Source organism: Hyperoodon ampullatus (assembly GCF_949752795.1).
Source record: "Hyperoodon ampullatus genome assembly, chromosome: 6".
Classification (NCBI taxonomy): domain Eukaryota; kingdom Metazoa; phylum Chordata; class Mammalia; order Artiodactyla; family Ziphiidae; genus Hyperoodon; species Hyperoodon ampullatus.
In genome coordinates, this window is record NC_136919.1 from 22,113,467 (window position 1) to 22,138,005 (window position 24,539).

Consider the following 24,539-nt stretch of genomic DNA (forward strand, 5'->3'; position numbering starts at 1 on the left):
GCCCCCAGCAGGTTTTGGAAAGTCTGTGCGGCCGAGGGGCGGGGCTTCAGCGCGCCGCAGCCAATCACCAAGGGCCCAGGCCGCCGGGGTGGGGCCTCCGCGAGCTGCGGCGGCGGGCAGGCTGGGTCCGAGCATCCCGCGGCTCCGGACCCCCCGGCCCGGACATGGCGACGGTCCGGGCCTCCCCGCGAGGCGCGCTACTGCTTCTCCTGGCCGTGGCGGGGGTCACGGAGGTGGCAGGGGGCCTGGACCCGGGCAGTGCGGGTGAGTAACTGCTGGAGCAGCGGTTCGGGGCGGTCCGGAGCGGCCGCCTCAGCGCTCCAAGATGGCGCGGGGCAGGGGGCGGGGGTGCCGGCGACCCCCAGACCCGGCTCAAGTCCGGTGACCCAGGGTCCGGAGGTCCCAGCAGGCTGCAGGAGGAGCTGAGGCGGGACGAGCAGGACCCCTCTCCACGCTCGCTCTCCCCGCCCCGATCTGCTGAACTGGGAGCGGTGACCCGGGTTCGAGGCCTTATTCTGTCACCCACCGAGCAGGGGCCCCCAGCTCAGCCCTTATCCCTTTTCCCGGCTCGGGTCTCTGTCCGAAGAGAGTGAAATGCCTTTGCCCAGGATCGTCGCGAGGGTTGGATGGGATTTCTGAGGTGCCGCCGCCTTACCCCCGCCCTGGCCAGTTATTGTTGCTTGTTCCTTGACCCGCGGTTCAGAAAGGCCGACCTCGGGCAGCGAGCATTAATGGGCCCTGCAGCCTGCCTGACTTCTGAAGTCTCAGAAGAGAATAGGTCCAAGCCTCCTAAATCCGATTCTGCTGCCGTTCTCTGTGGGTATGCTGTGTGTCCAAGACAGCGCTGGGCTCTGGCAGGAGACAGATTTAAAATCAGTAAACTGTCTCTTTGGGGGCTGACTGGCTTGAGGAAAGTTTAGTTCTTGCTCTAGAGGAATTAGACCACTAGTGGATAGCAAGCTATTCAGTGCTTATTGAGTGTCTCTCACGTGCTGGGCTTTTAGGAGTTGTTGCCATCTCCTGCTTTCCAGAAGCTCTGGCTAGGAGGTGGGGTGCAACGAGACATGAGCACCTCGAATTCAAGGCAGAAGGGTCCAGAGGAGATGAAGGGCTGTGAGTGCACAGAGGGAGAGAGATGATGGATGATGTCCACCTAGGGTAGGAAGAAAATTGAGTGATGCCCCAACTGCGCTAGATATTAAAAGATGGCTGGGATTTATACATGCAAAAGTGGTGGAGAAGTGCATTGCTTACAGGGAGACACCTAGAAAGAGCAAAATCAGTCTCAAGGTTATAAGGTAGCTTACAATGTTAAAGTTTTTTTTTTGTTGTTTTTTGGGTTTTTTAAGTCGAGTATTTAAAGAAGGGAGAGGATTGTCAGGAACCTGGGGTTAATTAATTGTAATTGGATTCTAACAAGCTGTCAATTAGACAAATCAAAGGAGAGAGAGAGAGAATGCTGTGTATTCGTGGCTAAATCAGCTTACCTTTCTGGATCCCATTTTTCTCATTAAGTCAAAGAAATTGAACTAAAGCACTTTCAAAGTTATGGTTCATTAGAAAATTAGTCGTCCATTCTTATTCTACAACTAGTCAATTCTGTGGGAGATAGGGTAGAATATAGTTAAGAATATTTGAACAAATTAGTTAGCTTTAGTCTCTTTGTGCTTTAATATCCACATTTATTGTATACAGAAATTCTCATAGATTTTATTGTGCGAATTGAGGTAATACATGTATAGCATTTAGAATAGCATATAGTAAGCACTGAAATGTTAGCTCTTAAGGTTGGGAAACACTGTACACTGTACCCCTCTCTTATAAATTCAGAAACATGTTAGATTCATAATAATTCGCAAGTATTCCTGTAGTAAAGAAACTTGTTGCTGGGAGAATAGAGAAATGGGGAACTGACTGCTGATGGGTATGGGGTTTCTTTTAGGGTGATGAAAATGTTCAGAATTGGAAAGTGGTGAGCACAGTTCTGTAAATGTACTAAAAACAACTGAATTGTGCACTTCAAAAGGATGAATTTTGTGGTATATGATTGTTAAAAGATAGACTGAGGCATATTAAAATGTTAAGAGTTTATTTGAGCAAAAATTGATTTGAATTGGGCAGTGCCAAATGGGAAGTAACAGGAGCTAGGGGAAGGACTTTTATAGAAGAGGTGGAAACAAAGCAAGGAAATATTCGATTGGTTATAGCTTGAGCAGGTGCCTTATTTGGGAAAGTCCAGGTGGCTGTTTGTGATTGATTGTCCTTAGGGTTCTGATTTCTTAACCTTGGGGCACTATAGGCTTAAGTATTGGTTTGCTTAGGTAGGCTACTGAGGCATTGAAGCTGCCTCAGTCTAATGGCCTCCTTGTTTTATTAATTTAACATGATTTATATGTCAATAAAATTATTATGCAAAGAAGGAAAGAAAGTTGTTTGCTTAAAGAACTCTCTTTTTCTTCATAACACCTAATGCACACTTTAGAAAGTTCTGGGCTAGATGATTTCTAAAGGCCCTACCAATTCAAAAAGTCCATGACAATATAGAGTTTGCATTGTTTGATAAGAAGAAAAATTCCAAGTTTGATGTAAAAGTGAGATTTGTCCCTTGTACTAAATTCTTAGGCATATATTGCTTGGTTCCTTACGTAAAGGACATTGAGTAATACAATGGACAAAGGCTTCTACTGTGGATTTGTATAAACTGTGGAAAACGTTCTTCAATCCTAAACAAAAATTAAGAACACAATATTAAATTGTATTTCATTGAAGGCCTGACTTATATTCCTGCTCAGACAGTCTTCTTTCCCATCTCCTTACCCCTTCCAAAGTTGGGTACTCCTGGCTCCTCTGGTATAAAGCGTTACACAAGTCTCATCCGTTCTGACTTGGAGATTTTTGTTCCGGTTGGGGGAGAGGTGGTGAGGGAAGGAATCATTTGACTTGCTCAATTATTATTATCTCCTGTGAAGTTTGGCCACACCCTCCTCATTGGAGTAATGCCACACTTCCTATCCGGTGTACTTTCTGGTCTCCTCAACACCCCCAGCTCTCCTCCCCAGCACCTCTAGTGTTCCCTTTGGAGGATGGGATGGAACCCTATGCTGCAGTCTCAGGATCTGTGTGTCGTGGCACCTGATATTAGCTTTGTTTCTATTTAAGATATTTTCTAATAGTACAAAAGAGAGAAAGATGTAACATTAAGGGCTAGGTTTCAATAAATTGACATTTAAGAAATTATGTAATAGTCAGCCTAGAATCCTGAAAAAGAATGTAATGAATTTTAAGTTAGAAAAAGCAACCGCCTATCTGGAGGAATGTAATAAGAAGCAGATTCTCTTCCCTAAGAACTATCTTGGCCCACACTGTACAAAGAGCTAGAATTGGTGATAGACCAGATATGACAGTTTATTCTGGTGTGCTACTAAAAGTTTCTATCTTATATCCGTAGATTTAAACAGTCTTTCATTAATCATACTTTTCACCATATGCCACTTCTGGAAGAAAGTGGGACAATATCAAGGAGGTGGTTTTTATATATTATGTGTTTTTTTAAAAGAGCAAAACAGATACTACAGGGGTTTGTTTATTCAAAAAATATTTGCATGTTTACTATATGTCAGGCACTGTTCTAGGTGCAGGGTTGCTGCTCTCAAGGGGCTTACATTCTAGCAGAGGGGAGACAGACAATAAACGTTAAATAAAATGATTTCTGGTAGGAATAAATATGCTGTGAAGGAAACACATAGATGGTAGCGTAGAGCAACAGTCCCCAACCTTTTTGGCACCAGGGACCGGTTTCATGGAAGACAGTTTTTCCACGGGGTGGGGGGCAGGGGGAGGGGGATGGTTCGCTCAGTAATGCTAGCAGTGGGAGAGCAGCTGTTGAAGCTTCACTCACTCGAGCTCCACTCACCTCCTGCTGTGCGGCCCGGTTCCTAACAGGGCCGTTCGAACGGGCCACCAGTCCATGGCCAGGGGTTGGGGACCCCTGGCATAGAGGGGAGTGGTTCTTAACATAGTGATGACAAGAATGGCTTCTTTGAGAAGGTAAGATTCTGAACTGAAATCTGAAGACCGAAGGTGCTGTCCTTAGAAAAGGCCAGGGTGGAGACCAGGAAGTACATAGGCCCTAAGGCAAGAAAGAACAGAAGGTCAGTATGGTTGCAACATAGTGAGAAGGAGAGTAAACCAGGGCTAGATGGTGCTGGGCCTTGCAAAAAGCCACGTAAGGACTGTGGATTTTATTCTATATGCAAATAAAAACCAATGGACTTTTAAGTAAGAGATAAGTGCTTTGATTTCTATTTTAGATCACGCGGGCTGCTGAATGAAAAATAGGGTAGGAGTAAAAGCAGAGCTACTAGAAGCCCATTTAGTAGTCGAAGCAGGAGATAATGTCTTACAGTAGAGTGGTGGTGGAGATAGAAGAGGAGAGATTCAAGATATATTGCTGTTGGATTGCATGTGGGAAGTGAGGGAAGGAGGCAGTAAAGATTATTTATAGATTTTTACCTTGAGCAACTTAGTGAAAAATAATGCTATTTACTGAGGTTGAGAAAATGGAGAGGACCAAGTTGGAGGGTTGGCAGGTGAGTCAGGAAGAGAATCAAAATTTCCATTTTTGTATGTGTTTAAGATGGATATTAGGAATAACTCCCCTTGGTCCATTGCTTTCTAAACTTAATTTCATGCCTGTAAGTATTCCATTCAGCAAATATTTGTTAAGGGGTTAATAGTGCCAGACACTGTGATAGGCACTAGGTGTATAATGTGGTAAGCAAAAACAGACATGGTCTCTGCTTTCATGGGGTTTAAGGTTTAGTGAGACCATCAGACATTAAATATCACCAAAAAGTGTATAATATCTACACTGCTAATATTTATGTGGTTATATTAGTACATATCCATTTATATTCTAAATCTGAATTATTTGAGGAAAAATGTGATTTAGTCAAGTAATGGATGCTGTAGAGCACATAGATTACATGAAGAAGACTTCAAGAAAAGTATTAAGAGAAACATTTTGACCATGGACTATACCATTGGGAGCCAGACATTAATACTTTCAGATCCCTTGTTTTACAGATGTGTGTCCTATGGCATAGAATGGAAAAGGGAATTATCTGAGAGTACTGGCTATTAGCATCTGCAGGGAGGATCTGAGGAGTCATTTGCTTTAGTTGTTTCATAATGATGAATGATAATGTGTTAAGGCTCTTCTGACCCCCAAAAGAACAGAAACCAAGGTTGCTCAGGATTAGGGAGCTAGTTATATAGCATCTAACAGGGAACACATGGAAATCCAAGCATAGGAAATTGAGCACAGCACAACCTCAGGAACTGCTGTGGGAACTGGAAAGCTGCCAGCAACCAAGACTACTTTTAGAGACAGTCTCTCTCTACCTCTCATAGAGTCTCTCTGTACATCTCTTGCATTTCCCACTCTCCACCAACCAGCTTCCTCCTTTTACTCATGGTTTCTGCACACCATAAAACTTCCTCAGCCCCAGCTCATCTTGACCTTATAGTTGCAGAGCCCACCACCAACTGGCTGTATACCTCTGTGCCTGTGCATATGATTGGGTCCAGCTTATCTTCTGACCTGGGTCAAAAACTCATATGATGTTTGCTAAATCATGGCTTGGTCACCGTGTGAAATATGGTATGGCAGTGATATAGTGGGAGAAATAAACTTTTTGTACTTATTTTTCTTATTAAAAAGGCATTGTATAAATAGGAAATTATTACTTATTAACCAATGAATAAATAAAAATTTTCAAGCTGAGCAGTGTGCTAAATTGGTACAAGAAGTTTCCGTTCAATCTGGAGATACCATTAGTATACACATGAAATTATTAGAGTTAAGTGTTAAAGCTTCCAGTTCTGACTGGAATAAGTAGGACATTAAATAACCAAAAAACCAACATGGCCTGGAGCTGTTGGAGAAGAAAGGCTTACTAAGAGTTGACATGGGATTTCAGCCTTGAAAGATGTTTAGGATTTATGTCAGCAGGAAAGAGGGCACTAAGCATTTCAGGCAGAAGGCTGTGTTCAAGGTAAATGTAGGCTTTCCTTGTTAAAAAGTAATAGAAGATCAGGGAAAGGGAGGTAAGAAGATGACTTGGAAAATTTAGAACTGGAATAGCAGGAAGCCATTGTAGGCCCTTAGATTAGAAGAGTGACATCATGAAAGTTCGGTCTATTTAAAAAATTAATCTGGCACTCATTGATAATAGAAGAGAATGAGCATAATTGGCTGTTGTAGCAGTGCAATATGAGGCAAGCAATGGAGAAGGATATCCATCTGTCTAGATAAATAAAGCGGTATGACAAGATGTTAGCAGTGTTGAATCCAGGTGGTGGGTATATAAATAATCATTTTATTGTTTGGCTCTTCCTTGGCTGATGATATATTCTATGTATATACACAAATATATATATATCATTAAAGGGATAAATGTGACAATTGTAAGAATGCATTTATAAGTTAAAGTTGCAGTTGTCATTTAAATGTTTTTAAAGTGATTGTCAATTTCCAGGCTGTTTTAGAAATAAAAATTTGATTAAAAGTAAGATGAGATTTTTAAAATTAACGTATCTTTTTTATTTGAAATGACTGTTTCCCGCTATCAGCTTGGATTTAGTTTTTTCCCCTTCAATAGTGCAGGATATATATATTCTGTTCTAGTAATTCTCTAGGAATACATTAATTAGAAGGAATCTTTATTTTCTTTAGAAAAGAAAACAAGACTGGCTTTTCATTAACCAAATTGAATTACAGCTTTTGGGAGGCTTCTGTGGCAAAATCTCTTTTAACTTCAAAAATCCTATAATTCTGTGAATATTTTAGCTTTAGATTAGGGTGTGTATTTGTTTTTTTTAAATGCTGGTTGGTCTTAGAAGTTGCATTTTTCCCTTGTGGCTGGAGCATGTGCTTCCTGCTTACTTGCCTATCTTTAGTAGACATGTGGTCCAAACCAGCAGACAAACCTTGATGTTTCTAATTATTGGATGATTCTACTCGCATATTTCTAGGTTACATTAATACCTTCTTAAACCCAATATACATGGCCTTTAGTAATCAGTTTTTGGTTTTTATTAATTTTATAATTACAGACTTTTAGAATAAGAATGCAAAATATGACGCTCTTCCTTATGTCTCTAATAAGGATAACACCTGTGCTATTTATTTTCATCCTGTCAATATCAAGTGTTATTTTGAACTAATTTACCTTTATCTGTTCAGTTCCATTTTATGAAAATAACCAGAGTTGTAAATTATTCTTGAAGAACTAGAAATTAGGTTAGAATCAAATTATAAAAACCAAACATTTCTAGAATTCACTGTCTTCTCTTGTATAAAAAATTAGGCTTTGGAGAGTTTTTTTGCACTCTAATAGTTCAATGACCCAATTAATCCATTTTAAAAGCTCTAAAAAAGACAGAGACCTTTAATTGCCACACTAATTGCGTTTGAATCCTTTGCCCTCATTCTTAATGAAGGCATATGACTTGATGTCTATTTGTAGATATTTATTTCTTAAAAAATATGCAGTGTTTAAGATTCTAGTAAGTTTTTGTTGTTTCAAAGGAAGAAAAATGTGTACTAATATAACGATGACTAAGGTTAAAAATGAAGTGTGGAAAATGTGATGGAGTGTAGGTCCCCTAGCCTGTTCTAGGAGGGTGGCAGTCCTCTCAAGGGAGGAAATGTACTATTACAGAGGAATGCTTGGTTGGGAGGGGGAAGGGCATTATTGCCAGAAGACTTCAGGCTGCTCTCTTTAATCCCATTTTGTCAGAAATTTCAGAAGGCTTTTGGAAAGACTAGAAGGAAATATGTCAAAATGTCAACACACGTTCTGGCAGGACAGTGGGAATATTAGGTCATGTTTCTTCTTATTTTCCAAATTTTGGGGTTTCTTAATGAAATAATGAATTATTTTAAAATTTTAACTTTGGTGGTCACTCCACTATAAACTTGACCTTCACCATTAAATAGGAAAAAAACAGGCCTTTATATTTTTAATAAAACCTTTCATTGTTATTGGAGTTTTAATTATGACATGTTTTATGTTTCTGTTCTAAATAGACCTTTGCTCCAAGAAACTTTTTTCCAAAAATCCTTAGGCCCAAGTCAGACTCTTGTCTGCCTGACTGTTTACTTTTTGCTAAGCCTGTGCTTATTGGGACCATATGTTATCCTGAGCTATCTTTGCTCTTGATCAGCTGGATTTTCTGCCCTCGTGTGACCTTTGTGTTGGAGGATAGTAGAAAGTGGCAACAACTTAAGCACTTCAAAAGAGCACATCAGTATCACACAGGAGTCTCCCCCCCTTTTTTTCCTGCCTGTCCTCTCCATTCTAATGAGGCTGGGGACATAACAGAATCTTAGAAGAGGGGGTTGGCATGGTGTGGCATGGCAGAGGAGAAGGGGTGTTGTGAGAAAGTCTCATGAGTGATTGGGCCCTCCCTCCAGTTAGTAGCTTCTAAGAAAGCAACTACAGCCTATAAACAAGGAATTTTTTTAACTTCGGAAACTTAATGGAATTTCTATATGTTTTTCAGAATTTTAAAGCCAAATGTTTAGAACTTTAAGACAGCTTTTCCCACATAGTATTAGAAAGCCAGCCCCACAATAGTCTTTTATGAAACTAAACTATAGTGATATAATATCACTATAATATCACTATATATCACAGTAATAGCATATACCCTGTCACTGTTTTACGGATTAACAGTGATCAGTTTTGAACTTAAAGAATTGTTGGTAAGAGCTAAAGAGGACCTTTTTTATTCATTCATTTCTCCCCAATACTAATCCTACCTTCAATCAAAAAAGCTCTGCTTTCACATATACTGAAATTATATAGATTTCATTTAAAGAGATTATGTTGCATATATATATATATATATATATATATATATATATATATATATAACCATTGTATTTGATCTAGCTGCCTGAAATATAATATTTTTATGTCCTTGTCTCTTTTGACTTAGCAGTCTAAACAGGCACTGATCAATGTAGTTGTATCTTTTTTTTCCAGTCAACATCACTCTAGAATAGTAACATGCCCCTGCTGATTATCTCTATCACCAATTTATTAATTCTCTGGGCCCATAATGCTGCTTGGCAAATTTTTCCTTTTCTCTGGTGTTTCTCAAATTGGCATTCTGAAATGTTAATACGTGGCATGAAAAAAAGTATTCTGTGCTCTGAGAAATCTGTCTACTTAGATCCCTTTTTAGGAGGTTAATGATGCATATTAACATATTAAAGTCTTCATAAAATCCTACAGAAAAGAATTCTCTTTAATTTTTTAATCCTTTGTTTCCCAATTTATTTGAACATGAAACATTTTCTCTTGAGGGATAGATATTAACAATTCATGAAACAGTGTTTCATAGAACAGAAGTTTGAGAAACATTTATAGTTGCCTCCTTTATTCTCTACCATGGCTGTTCAAGACCTCTACATCCTCACCTCGAGCCCAACACCATCTCAATCCTTTTTGTTTTCAGACCTAATCTCTACTTCACTGAGATAATGGAGGCTTACATGTAACATGTCCAAAACAAAATTCACTATCTTTTTATCATTTAACCTTACATTATAGGTATAATAATAGAATATAGCCCATAGGGTAATTGTGAGGGTTGAATGAGATAATACATAAAGCAAGCAGTAAAATTCTGGCATGTAGAAAGTACACAGTACCTAGTAGCTATTACTAAATGACAGTCTCCCCTATTAGGTTGTAAGCTTCTTGAAGGCAAAAACCATGTTCTCCAGCACCGTCCTTGACTTGAAATAGGTACTCAGCAAAGGTTTGTTGAGTTAAAATGGATAGTAATAGTAATAATTGTTGAATAAATGGTTTGTGTAACCATCTGGCTTAGCTTAGTCATCATGTTTATTTAACAATAGGTAACATCAAGTGTTTATTTTTTCTCCCTAGGTGCACTGTGTTGTAACCATTCAAAGGATAACCAAATGTGCCGTGATGTATGTGAGCAGGTAAGCTTACATAATAATTGTAGAAGATATTATTTAGTATAATTGTTTTGGAGAAATCTGGGCAGCACTTAAAACAAGTGTTCAGAGTTCACATCACCAATAATGGAACAAATTAACGTGTGTCTGCTGACATGATGGAGCACAGTATCTTAAGTAGGATTCTTGCCCAAAATACATAACCTGAATCATGAGGAAACAATAGGGCAAACCCAGATTGAGGGATATTCCTCAAAACAACTGCCTGTACCCTTCAGAGGTATCAGTGTTATAAAAACAAAGGCTGGGCTTCCCTGGTGGCGCAGTGGTTGAGAGTCTGCCTGCCGAGGCAGGGGACGCAGGTTTGTGCCACGGTCCAGGAAGATCCCACATGCCGCGGAGCGGCTGGGCCCGTGAGCCATGGCCGCTGAGCCTGCACATCCGGAGCCTGTACTCCACAATGGGAGAGGCCACAACAGTGAGAGGCCCGCATACCACAAAAAAAAACAACAACAAAAAACAAAGGCTAAGAAGCTTCTAGATTAAAGGAAACTAAAGAGACATGACAACTAAATGCTAGTGCATAATCCTGGATTGGGTCCTGGAATAAAAACAAAAAAGATTGCTATAGAGGACATGATTGAGATAAATTGGTAAAATTTAAATATGTACTGTAGGGACTTCCCTGGTGGTACAGTGGTTAAGAATCCACCTGCCAATGCAGGGAACACGGGTTCAAGCCCTGGTCCAGGAAGATCCCACATGCCATGGAGCAGCTAAGCCCGTGCGCCACAACTACTGAGCCTGCGCTCTAGAGCCCGTGAGCCACAACTGCTGAGCCTGTGCGCCACAACTACTGAAGCCTGCGCTCCTAGAGCTCGTGCTCCGCAACAAAGGGAAGCCACCGCAACAAGAAGCCCGCACACCGCAATGAAGAGTAACCCCTGCTCGCCACAACTAGAGAAAGCCCGCACGTAGCAATGAAGACCCAACACAGCCATAAATAAATACATACGTACATACATACATAATGTAATAATATTGTACCAGTGCTGTGATCTGAATTTGATGATTATATTGTGGTTAGCTAGGACGGTGTTCTTGTTCTTAAGAGATATGTGCTGGGATTTAGGAATGATCATGTCTGTAATGAATTCTAAATGTTTCATCAAAGTAATAGTAATAATGTGTATATGTAAAGAAAGTTAAAGCAAATGTTGCAAATGTTAGTAATGGGTGAATCTAGATGAAGACTGTTGGTGTTCATTGTACTATTTTGGAAACTTTTCTGTAGTTTTGAATTTTTCTGCTTGAGCCTTTTTAGGCAAGTTCCACTGAGACAGTAGCTGTTTGTGTCTTACCTTTCTTTCATCATCTTGATTGTGTAGTTCTAGCCTTACCACTTGAGAATTAACGACCTCAGTCATCTTTTGAGGAGTTTTCAAGTAATAACCTGGATTTTGTTACTTCTTAAAAATGAGAGCACTACCTAACTGGGATTAAAACTTCTCTCAAACAGTATTATGAATTTAGAAAGATTTTGCAAGATACTCTAAGTATAAAACAAAACAGCTCATCTAAATAGCTGCTAGAGGGTCTTCCCTGGTGGCACAGTGGTTAAGAATCCGCCTGCCAATGCAGGGGACACGGGTTCGAGCCTTGGTCCAGGAAGATCCCACATGCCACAGAGCAACTAAGACCGTGTGCCACAACTACTGAGCCTATGCTCTAGAGCCGTGAGCCACAACTACTGAGCCCACATGCCACAACTACTGAAGCCCACGTGCCTAGAGCCCGCGCTCCGCAACAAGAAAAGCCACCACAATGAGAAGCTTGTGCACCGCACCGAAGAGTAGCCCCCGCTCGCCACAAGCAGAGAAAGCCCACGCGCAGCAATGGAGACCCAACACAGCCAAAACAAACAAATAAATAAATAAATTTATTAAAAATAATAATAATAAAAATAAATAGCTGCTAGAGAATTCATGTCAAAACACTATAGCAGATTAGGTTTTCTGCAAGTTTACTGCCAGAACAATAGCTTTTGAAAGCAAAAATGGCCTCTTGATGGTTTCACCATAAGGGAGCTTTTAAAGTAGCTCTTCTACTTTTGGAAGCACTGCTTTCCTGACTTTTTGCTTTGTTTCCTCTTGTTTTTTCCACTAAGGTTCCATAGGGTAAATGATTTTTATGAGGCACCTGCAACAGGCAAGGTCTAATTTCTTAAAATATGAAATGCTAGAAATTCTATAATTTAGCATATTAAGTGAATACTGTAGTCATCCTAATTAAAAAAAAACATTCTTCCCTGACCAAGTTCTTAACTAATTGAGAAATAAGGCAAAGGAGTAAGGCAGGTAAAACCCCCAATATTACTTTTATTACTAGTTACACAGATGCTGAATGTAGCATTTATCTCCAGGTACACACTAAACTACAGAATTAGACTTACTCCCAGAGGAGGAGAGGTAAGGGTTGGGTTATATATGTTCACTTTCCCCTGCCAAACTCGGCAGTCAGATGAGTCAGTCATCGCAATCACAGGAGAAGTGAGGGAGGCCAGGGTGCTAAAACTGGTAGAGCTCACTGAAAATGAAAGGAATTACCAGGAGTGAGGAATCATTATTTCTTCAACCAGTAGGAAATGAAGAAAGGGTGGTGTTCTGCTGCTATTTAGGTTTTGAGTTGGAGTGAATACTAGTGCCCTTGATGGCTGTGGAAAGTTAGGAAAAAGATGGTGGGGGGATGAGTTGCTGAATTATCAGTGAAAACCACTGTGTGAAGACAGTTGGAGATTTGGAGTTAAAACTTTTAGAATTTGAATTTAGATAAGAAGTCAGGACTGATGTTTTATAATAGCACAATAAGGTGTCAGATGCCATATAATTCAAGAAGTTTGAGATCTGAGAAAAGTCCCTCAGTTTTAAAAAGAAGACTTTTAGAGGAGATATTCTAGAACAGGGACTTTTGTTTGCTTTGTTTGTGCTGAATCCCCCAGTGCTTAGAATAGTGCCTAACTCAAAACTCTGCTTCTTCCAATTCCACTGCAAATGTGATGTGCTTCCTCCTTCCCTCCTTCTCTCCCTTCCTCCCTCCCTCCCTTCCTTTCTTCCTGACGTTTTTTTATTCTTTCTTGCCTTTCGTTGTTGTCTTTTCCCCTTTCTTTTTCTTTTCCTTCTTCTTTTTAATCTTTTTATGATGGCAATTTTCAAATATATACAAAAGTAAAGAGAAATACAGTAAACTCCCATATTCAGCTTTCTCATTGTTAAGTCAAGGCCAGTTGTGTTTCATTTACACTCCCATCTACTCCCCCCTCTCCACGCGCATTATATTGAGGCAAATTTATATTGAAACAAATCCCAGTTGTCATATCATTTGCTTCATAAATTTTCAGTCTGTATCTATAAATTATAAGTATTCGCTTAAAAAATAACCATATTACCATTACCACTTCTTTAAAAATGTAATACTCAAATATCTAGTTATTTTTCAAATTTATTAACTGTTTAATAAGTTTCATTTCATAAGTTTGAATCAGGATCCAAGTGAGATATAAGCATTGCAATTGTTTTTTAAAGATCTTTTAATATGGCTTTCTCCTTGCAGTTTATTTAATGGATAAATCTGGTCATTTATCCTATGGAGTTTCCCACAGTCTGAATCGTGCTGTTTGTAGCCCTATGATATCATTTAATGTGTTCCTCTTTCCTCTGTATTTCTGTAATTGGTAGGTAGTTTAAGAGCAGAGCTTCCCAATAGAATTTTCTTCAGTGATCAAAGTATTTTATATCTGTATGATCCAGTAGGGAAAGTGCTAGCTCTGTGTGCACAGTTAACACTTGAAATGTGCTTCAAGAGACTGAGGAACTGAATTTTAAATTTTATTTCATTTTCATTGATTTAAGTTTAAATTTAAATAGCCACGCATGGCTGGCAGCTACCTTATGGGGTAGAACCAGAGGCTTGATCAAATTCAGGTTAGGTTTTGTTTTTGTTTTGTTTGGCAAGTCTTACTCATAAATAGTATTGTGTCTGGTTGTCTCTTTGTAATGTTAGCAGCCATTGTTAATAATTGCCTCAGTGCATTAATTCACTAGGAGTTGCAAAATGGTGATATTCTAGCTCTCTTCATTTATTAATTATAGTTTGTGGTTTGGGAGAAAAATGGCTGTTAAAACTAACTGGAGGGCTTCCCTGGTGGCGCAGTGGTTGAGAGTCCGCCTGCCGATGCAGGGGATGTGGGTTCGTGCCCCGGTTCGGGAGGATCCCACATGCCGCAGAGCGTCTGGGCCCGTGGTCCATGGCCGCTGAGCCTGCGCATCCGGAGCCTGTGCTCCGCAACAGGAGAGGCCACAACAGTGAGAGGCCCGCGTCACAAAAAAAAGAAAAACTAACTGGAGATAAATCCTTTTTCATTGTCGTTAGCATTCATAGACTTTACAATCTTGACTATTTGCAGGTAGTAATATATGTAATGATTTAAATTTACAGAGACATTAAATTACAATTGCATTAATTAAAGTTGTATTTGGAAGTGAGCCAACTAGCCTGATGAGTGAACTTGTCAACCCCTTAGCAGCTTTATTTAAAAGATGGCTTTTTCTCTATTTTATGGAATTCTGTGGAGAAGTTTTTGCTACAATGCTGTTCACAAAGTTGTTCTTCACCAATATAAAGGGTATGGTATAGTCTATTTTTCATTGTGGTCAGCTGACTAAAAGCAGTTTGTAGGACAGTTTAGAATAAATGTATTGTTTTTTCTTCCTTTTCTGTTTTTTTTTTTTCCTCCCCTATACCCTAGCAGGTTAACAGCCTGGTTTTCTCCATTTTTGATCATTAGACTTGCCGTATTTAGATTTTGTTGATTATTTGCCAAGCTAACCAACCTTTCAAGAAATACTACCTCACCTTAATTTAGATCTTTCCAAAGGTTTTCCGTTTATAAAGGGAAATTGGAAAATATTCTAGACAATTCATAAATCTAGAGGATAATAAGTTTACCTCCTCTATTTTCTTGTTGAAAAAATGCCACAAAACTTTTTTTTTTTTTTTTTTTTTGTCAAATAGATATTCTCCTCAAAAAGTGAATCCCGACTAAAACATCTGTTGCAGCGAGCCCCAGATTATTGCCCTGAAACAATGGTAGGTCTTATTTAACTGAACTATGGAAGCTTTTGTCTAATGAAGCACTCTAATGAGTTACTTTAGATTTAGCAAATTTTTCAGTGTGATTGGGGTTTGTGGTCAAAGTAAAATGTTAGATTTAACTAGGTACTTTAAAAAGATCTTCACACAAATTGCTAGATAGAATATTGTTTTTCATCTTTCATTGTTTATTTTATACCTATGATGTAGGTATATGATATATTCCAGTCTTTAAATTTCATTATAATAGTTTATCTGGAATTGGGAATTTTACTTATTATCATATTTTGACAATTTTATGAAAACCATAATAACTAAGTCTTACACATATTTTGATTTTTAAAAAGTTGGATTTGGGGTAAGGGAAAATGTGTGACTTCTCATTACTTCTGTCTTCCCATTTTCTGGTATATTATAGATACATTGCATGCCTGTCTGAATCATGTAACTTAAAATGCCTCTAATGCGTGGGCCATCCTCAACATTTGGGATACTCATGAGCCAGGCTAAGAAAGTCTGAGCTGGCATGAGGGAGCCTCCTTAGATAAGGTAGCTTGGGTTAAATGGGGGGGAAGGTTGATGATCAAACAGTTCTGACTGACATATTTTCCTTTAGTCACTCAACAGGTACTTTTATCTCTGTGCTTGGAAACAGTTATCCCAGTAAGCATCCTGAGTAACCATATTTGTCCTTAGTACTCTCAGATGGGAAGATGGGAAAACAGCAAGCAGCATTTTTACATCTCAGTTCTATTTTTTCTTCCCTGAATAGCTGGTTGATACTCATATAGTTCTAGATCATTGATTGTATAGACACAAACATAATCAAATTAGCTATACATAATTTCTGTAGAAATTTTCATATTTAGAAACTGGTTATCTACATAAAAGTCTTTTGGTGATTACAATTTTAGGTTGACATTTGGAGTTGTATGAATTCATCTTTGCCAGGTAAGCAATAGAACTGCAACATTTAGCGCTTTATTTTTTAAAACTTATTTTGTGATTGTAAAATCTGTGTCATAGTCCTGTAACCTAATGTTTACCCTTGAATTTCTATCCTCTCCTTCCTGTAGGCACCCAAATTTTCAAATGTATAATTAATTCTCATTCACTCAGTCCTTAATGGTACTCTTGACTCCACTTCTACCATTCTATTGAAACTGGTCTTTGAAAGATCACCAGGATCTCTTGGTTCCTAGATCTTATGGCTTTTTCTCAGTACTTATTCTCTTTGACTTCCCTGTGACACTTGATATGATTGACCACTCCCTCCTTGTGACTTCACCTTGGCCTTGTGACTTTGCCCTCTCTTATCCCCACCTCCCCCACACACCGTCCCCCCCATAACTGCCACAGTTATTTCTGTGTGTGGTCCTCTTCCCTTCTCTCTCCACATTCACCCTGGTAACCACATTCCTTCCCAGAACTGTTATCTAATCAGCTCTGGGAAGATAACTTTCAAGTCCAAGTCATTGCTCATGACCTCTAGACGTCTTTACCTGGATCTATGCATCCAGGTGGCATCTGAAGTGCCAATTCAAAACGAAACTCATAACTGCTTTCTCTTGTGAGTGACACTCTAGACTGGAAGCCCTCAAGTCATTATCTCTGATAGCTTTTTCTTTTTAGCTCATTGACTCTCTTCTTGTAAAATCTTGCGTCTATCCTCACTATTCCTAGTTCAAGCCTTTATGATTACACCTTTGGGGTAGATTATTGCAATAACCTTGTAACTGGTGTTTCAGTACACCATAGCTGTCCTCCCCACCCCTTTCAAAAAAAAATCCCTCCGGGGATATCCACTTCCATCGGAATAAAGGCCAAACTCCCTAGCCTGGCATTCATGGTCTCCTAGGATTAAAGCTCATTTTCCAGTCCTGGTTAAAGCCAGTGCCTTGAAAAAAAGGGAGTATATCTTATGTTTCTCTGAATTCTGAAGGCTCTCACACTGTTTGAAGTTTTCATTTCAAACAAATTGGACTATTTGCTTCCTAGAATTGCCCACGTCCTTGCTTGTTCTCCCAGTTCTCCCTCTCCCTAGTGTCTGCAATTATATATATGTGTGTATTGTTCCTACCAAATTGTAATCTTCATAAAGGGATAAATCATATATTTATCTATCTAATAGCCCACAAAATACCTAATAAAGTGCCTTGTACATAATAGGGGTTCAGTGAATGTAAATGCTTGTTGAATAATTTAATATTTTCTAAGAGGCACTGGATATGTGAAAACAGCAGTAAAATGCATTATGGTATACAAGTTCACAGAGTTTATGACCTACATTGATTCCATTCAAAGTTCTTTCTAGAATATGAGTGATTCTGAATAGCAAGCAACAAAGATTGAGAGGAAACTAACTATCCTAGGCAATGGGACTAGATGGGAGTCTGTTGCCCCTTATATCATTAAAACATGTAGGGTTATAGAAGCTTATGATATGCAGGATTTTTAGCCAGTTTTAACCATTGGGATGGTTTATGATTATATTTTGAGAGCTTTGTCTGTCCATGGGCCATTTGTTTGCTTTTGTTTGGTTTGTTTTTTAGCAGAATACTTCTATTTATTATATTAGGTCTTAGTTTTGTGTAGAGAACTATGTTACATATTGCCTTGAATCCCTGACATTTTTTAAAAATGGAAATAATAATCTAATGTACATGTGGATTTGCAGATCTATGTATTATATGGAAGCAGCATAAAGCATTTCTTAGAGATAAGAAGGAATTTGCAGCATTCCTACAAGTGAATCTTTTCTTTTTTCATAATTATTACTTATATCTCCTAATTTTATCTTAGGAGTTATTCATTGACATTTATTATTGCAAAAAGGGATCTGAAAATTGCATTAGAACACTTTGTAATTTTATCACCTTTTGGTATCACTGTAATTTGGTTGGAGAAATAGAGCTATGCATAAATTGAACCAGAATAGTCATTTTGCCCCACAATAAAGTGTACCCATCAAAGTCAGTCATGGCTCACAGGAGATGTTCCTGTCTGTTTACTAAGTATCAGTTTTTAAACAGCATCGTGTGTTTTATGCTATTCTAGCTATTTAATGTTTTGAATGTTGGAATACAATAATACTCATGCCCTTTTTTATTTGTTGGCTTACTAAGTTAAATTGGAATCCTTTCCTCTTCTGGTTCATAGTCCAAAGGTGAAGAAAGCCTCTCATTGCTTTCCTTAGCCTGTATGTCCTCTAGAGATTCTGTTTACCTAAGAGTGAGAATGAGCTAAAGAGAGTTTAGGGTGGGCAGGGAGAAGAGGGAAAAAAACAAAGGACCTGGTAATTATGCTGTGAGGGACCCTGAGAAGACTGATAGCATTGAGAGTAAGGGTGGGAGGAGGGGCTTCATACTTTGAGACCCTGCTATCTAAGCTAGCTTTCTTATGGACACCTGCTTTGACTTGTAGTGGTATCCATGAACCAGTTTGGCACTCTGTTTGTGTTTGTCACTACTTATGACCAAAACATTTGAACATTTTGTTTTTAAGGTGTGTTTAAGAAGTCTGATGGCTGGGTTGGCTTAGGCTGCTGTGAACTGGCTATTACCTTGGAGTGTCGACAGGCATGCAAGCAGGTAACACTTGGCAATCAGGCTCTTAAGCAGCGTGGAGTAGAGTTTCAGTTTTGGCTGTGTCTTGGACCTAACCTACCTCATATCTTTGGAGAGGTGACCCATAAAAGCTGCAAATTTAGCATTTCTTACATGGACCATTTCCTTTTAGACATGCTGCTTTTTCAGTTATGGCTGCTGCATGTAAGACCCTCAGCCTTCTCTTATTCTTTCTTAACTTCTCTCTTCCACACAAAGAAAGAATATTATAGGAATCAAGGCCTTTTGTATTCTGCCTATGGTCATGCTTAGTCTGTGCTGAATGACTCCAAATGGTCGTGTAAATTTCAGGCATGCTTGGATGAGAGCAGTTGACACAGTTGGCTTATTTTGCTTTCATCTTCCCTCTGTCTTTCATCATAGGTTTACTCTGAGTATGTTCTTTTATACCTTCTCTGCTCCTAAGGTGAGCATGACTCCTACAGTGAATTATGACTTCTCTTTGATTTGATATATCTCAGGTCCAATTCAAGTTAGACCCCTGAACTCTTCCTCACTGTGTATATTTTCATAGTGGTTCCTCAGAGTGCTGTGGAAAAACTGGTCTCCTGGCTCCTCATACTCCAAATGGTGGGAGTATGGAAAACTGGGAAATTTAAGTGTCCCTAAAACTAAACTGGAAAGCCTTCTCTTATTTTCTCCTTCTAGTGACTGGTCTCTAGACAGGAGTATATGAGACATGGTGATGCCTTCGCTTTCATACAGACCACTGAGCCACACTCTTTGGGCAGCACATAGCCTAGCTATCTGCTGTTCTCCTCCAGGCATTGAGATGAAACTGAGTTGTAGAGCATTTGATCTATAGTACATCTAGTGGGCCACAGAATAGTTACCAGTCCATTCTGCTTCTTGCTTTCCTTGTCCTCATCAGCTGGTCTATTCAGAATTGCATGAGCCTAGGTGATAGAACAGGAAGAAATAGAACAAGGAACCAGAGTCCATGGCCCTGGAACCACGTCTCTAAATGAGGATTATCATCATGTGGAAGAACAGCCACCCCTCAGCAGATTTGTTTTGGCTTGTTTTTTATAGAAAGTGTATACTTAAATGTAGTAAATAACTTTCTGTTTTTCTGTGTGTCAGTTTCCTCATCTGTAGAAGGAATAATATCTTCTACATAAACTTGTTAAGAAAATTACATAAAAATAACTTATTAATTGCCTGGCATTGCCTTTCCCTCTTTTTTTTTTTTTTTTTTTTTTTTTTTTTGGTGGTACGTGGGCCTCTCATTGTTGTGGCCTCTCCCGTTGCGGAGCACAGACTCCGGACGCGCAGGCCCAGCAGCCATGGCTCACGGGCCCAGCCGCTCCGCGGCATGTGGGATCTTCCCGGACCGGGGCACGAACCCGTGTCCCCTGCATCGGCAGGCGGACTCTCAACCACTGCGCCACCAGGGAAGCCCCGCCTTTCCCTCTTTAGTTGTCTCCTCTGTTATATATGGATCTTGGCTCATATGGGAACTTAAAACATGAAGAGTTAAAGAAAAAGCAAACTATAAATGCCCTAGCAAAGCTTCACAAGAAAATTCACTGCAGCAGAGCTTCAGAGCTTCACAAGAAAACGTGCTACAGAATGGAATTCAGCTTTAAAAAAAAAGTTCTCTGATTTACATTTCCTTCAAAGTTATCTAGTTTCTGAAATAACAAAAGGACTGTGTCATTATGTGAGATTAAAGCCATAAAAGTTAGAGTGAAATTCTAGCATATCTGGAGCTAATGTTTGTTTAATGTGGATTAAATAAATTAATGCAGAAATTTGTTATTTTTTAGGCATCTTCAAAAAATGATATTTCCAGAGTTTGCAGAAAAGAATATGAGGTATGCATTTTATTTAACAAATTTGGATAGACTAATTAGATGTTATCAGAATTGATAAAATCACTCAAATTTTAAAAATGAATTCATTGTTAAATAAATTGCCTTTTACTTTACAGAAAATATGGCATTGAGAAAAATGTCCTTTACCTTTTTTAGAAATGTTATAATTTTAATTAACTTGTTGAAATTAAACGTTAATTTGAAAGACATGCCTAAATCACATATACAGAGGATTTAACCTATAATGTTTTCATAATAAAGCAACTGGTTGTATCCAAGGTTGTAAAATAGTTTTTCTTAGGTTCCATATCCTCTTTTGCCCCTCTTCCTATACCTTGATCCATCCAGGTATCCACCTTTATATCAACTACCTCTAATTGGAAGAAACAAAATCACATTGCTAGTGTGAGTAGCTTCAGACTTTCCTAGCATCTTACATTTGGGGGGGAAAGGTACATACCAAATTACAAAGGCTGTATTAAATCTAAAGGACTCTTGTCTCCCAATGGTGGTGTTTCAAGCACTGTGGTATCTAGATTGGGCGTGGGGGGGACAGGGGGACACAGGTTGAGGAGGGGCAGAGGTAGAGGAGGTATTTCACACCAGGCAAATATGTGCAAAAAATTGTCCCTAATGTGATAAAGCTCCTCACTGGGACTACTTTGTTCAGTTCCTAGAACTTCATTGTTAAGTATGACAATATTATTATTTTTTATAGTGTAAGACCGTGTAATTAAGCATACTTAAGCACATATGCCTCATTCATCATTTGTATGTATAAACATTGAGATTCCTATTGCTTTTAATAGTCTGTATTCTCTTGGAGAAGAAAGGTAGAACAACTCTCTTAACTGCTTCTAGATTATAGTTCTGATTTTTTTTTCTTTTCTCAAAGCCTGTAATTATATCTCTCGATTAATATTTTGGAATTGGAAAAATCTTATTTATCTTTTGTTCCTTTGTACTATTGCTAAGTTATATCTGTTTCTCTGAAGACAAATTTCCAAATTAACTGCAACTCTTCTCTGTTCTTATTGAAAAGAGCCTTTCTACAAAGAAGTAAAAGATCTTTCTTTTTTTTCTTATCTCTCTACCTTTGAAATAACTAGTTTTAGTTTCCCTTAAACAAAGTGGCTAACTGTGATAATTCCTTCTTTTCTCCCACATGATGTCTGACACTGTCCATCTCCTGTAGCCTGTCCTCCATTATTTTAGTGTGCTTCCTTCTCTTGTCTGGATTTCTGCATTGCCCTAGGAAGTCTGCCAGTATGTGTTGATGAAGGACGGGACAGGAAAGGTAAGAGAGATAAACACTGTCCTATGAGAGAAATACTAAGAGTAGTTTACCTTTTCCAGTCTATCCTCCCCTATCTGGCCTAGAGTTAAGCAACTATCTTCCAAAAATATACATGCCAAGAAGGTTCTTTCGCATATATATAAACGTAAAAAATATATATGTAATATATATATGTAAAGTATACATGTGTTTTTTATATATATGTGTGTTTTATATATATATAAAACTGACTGTACAAATTATTCAAGATAACTCAAGATTCAATTTGATTTTTTATGTTATTTAAAAATAAAAAGAGAGGCAAGAGCACTTTAACACAGAAAGAAGTTTCTGCATTATAAGCCCCAAATAACAGTCACTCTCACTGAATTGTTAAAGTCTAGTCTAGACATAATGGCTATTTGTTATAAAGTGAATTGCGTAACATTGGCGTAGTGCAACCTATTTTAACTGGATTAGTTGCTTATCAACATCAGAATAATTTATAAAACTAGGCTTTTGGTACCTTTTCCTTAACACTGGAGTGGTCCCTGGAAGTGAACTTCCAGATGTGTAAGCTATTCCTTTAGGCTTACAACTTTAGGGGTTAATAACATTTACCCTGAAGGATGGTGTTGTGTAGTTTGACTAGAGATTCAGAGAATGAGCGGTTATATTTGAAGGAGCTAATGTTTATCTTTACTGATAAGCTGCTGCAGAATCCCCTTTGAGGGGATTTCCTGAGAAATTTACTTACATGAATAAAGTTTAAAATTTTTATGCCATTTAAGATTGTTTGTTCCAACCAAGCTAAGATAAACTAGTGAAATGTAAAGGATTTTATGTCTGATTTTATAGTATCTGGTTTCTTTTTTATGCAAATAAACAAATATTTATTGAATAGTGAGAGGCAGTTTTATTATATTAGAAAGAAAACAAACTTTCGGGAATTCCCTGGCGGTCCAGTGGTTAGGACTCCACGCTTCCACTGCAGGGGGCATGGGTTCGTTTCCTGGTCGGGGAGCTAAGATCCCTCATAGCTGCACAGCATGTCCAAAAATATATAAATAAAATAAAATTATCTTAAAAAAGAAAGAAAACAAACTTTGGAGTCAGACCTAGGTTAGAATTATGGTTAAGCTACGTATAGCTCAACTTCAAATACTAAAGAATTATACCTGAGTCAAGATAGTTAAAATATGTACTGAACGTGCAAGAACTCAAGGAAATTGGAAAGCAGACTGAGCATGTTGGGAGTTAACAGGGAAAACTTTGCAAAAGAGAGGCCTGAAAGGATTGGTATAATTTGGGTTAGAAGACTGGATCAACAGCATGTTAGCAAAAATGCACATGACTGAGGTGGGAGGTAAAAAAGAAGATAGGCCTATTTTGGGCTGAGAATCTGCTTGGATAGGCAAAGTGGGACCAGATCCTGGAAAAATGATATTTTGGGGCTCAGCCCATTATTAAGTAGAGGGAGATGATAAAGATTCTGTGATAGGAGACCAACAAAACAAATAAAAGTCCAGTATTTTAGAAAGCTTCAAGTCTTAGGTATGTGCAGGCTAAGTTTTAGATCCCCCAAATTCCTCTAACTTAGCTAAAAACAAATAAGGCCCACAACTAGGATGATAGCAATAGAATCGAGTATTTGGGAATAAATCAGAGATTTGAAGGTAGAGTCCATCATTCAGGATTTGTTATAAAGGATTGAATATAGGAGATGATGTTCAGGGAAATATAAAAAACAATTAGTGAATTGGAAGATAGGACTAAAGAAGTTATATGGAAAAGCAGCGTAGGATAGACTGAAAGAGAGTTTAAGGGACATGGAGGATAGAGGAAGTATTCTAATTGGAATACTCAAAGAAGAAGAAAGAATATGGGACAGAGGCAGTGTTTAAAGAAGCCCAAGAAATCCCCAGCAGGATTTTTTAAAAAATCCATACGTTACAGACATACCTCATAGCCACAGGTCTTAAAAGCAGTCAGGAAAAAAAGACATTGTCTTCAAAGGAGGTCAACAGCTGATTTTTCAGTAGCAATAGAGGAAGCCAGGAACAGTGGAATGATACCTAAACTGTTCTGAGAGAAAATAACTATCATATCCAGCGAAAATATTTTTCAAGAAAGAAGGCAAAATTAAGGTATTTCCAGACGACAAAAACAGAGAATTGCCAGTACTGGACCCTTGCTAGAAATCCTTCTTTAAAGGAAGTTCTAAAATATCTATAATTATTTGAGATGCAAAGGAAAATGAGAACAATAAAAATACAAAGTGACTAAGTTAAAACACACACAGGTTGTATAAAACAGTAATAATTTATTATTGAGTTTAAAAAAAGAGAGAAAATACACAGCAAAGATAGCATATACATTGGGAAGGGATTTTAAAGAAATTGAAGTATATTGTTAGGTCTTTTTAAGTGTAAAAACCCATATCTCAGAGGTAGTTAGGAATACCAGACTAAAGATGAGAGATCATGCCCAAAGACAACCATGAAGTAACCCTTGAACATTGAGAGTGAAAGAAAGCTCTATGAAAGAAAAAATATAGAAAAAAATAGAAAGCTGATTTTGAAAATCGTTTTTAGGGAACGGAAAGAGAAGGAGCCATATACTGATCTGACATTCAATGAGAATATTAGATTGAGATACTCCAAGAAAAAGAG

General features: G+C 38.5%; 1 protein-coding gene across 1 annotated transcript in view; it reads left to right on the forward strand.

Annotated features, from left to right (window-relative positions):
* Positions 1-164: 164 nt before the first annotated feature.
* The window catches only part of RECK (reversion inducing cysteine rich protein with kazal motifs), a gene marked incomplete at both ends in the record, with an annotated part of 76,164 nt that continues 51,789 nt past the window's right edge, over positions 165-24,539 (forward strand). Inside the window, 6 exons of the mRNA XM_079705920.1 lie at positions 165-264; positions 9,966-10,024; positions 15,071-15,145; positions 16,063-16,099; positions 18,653-18,738; positions 20,544-20,591. Coding sequence (XP_079562046.1) covers positions 165-264; positions 9,966-10,024; positions 15,071-15,145; positions 16,063-16,099; positions 18,653-18,738; positions 20,544-20,591 — 405 coding nt within the window. The remainder of the gene's footprint in view (positions 265-9,965; positions 10,025-15,070; positions 15,146-16,062; positions 16,100-18,652; positions 18,739-20,543; positions 20,592-24,539) is intronic.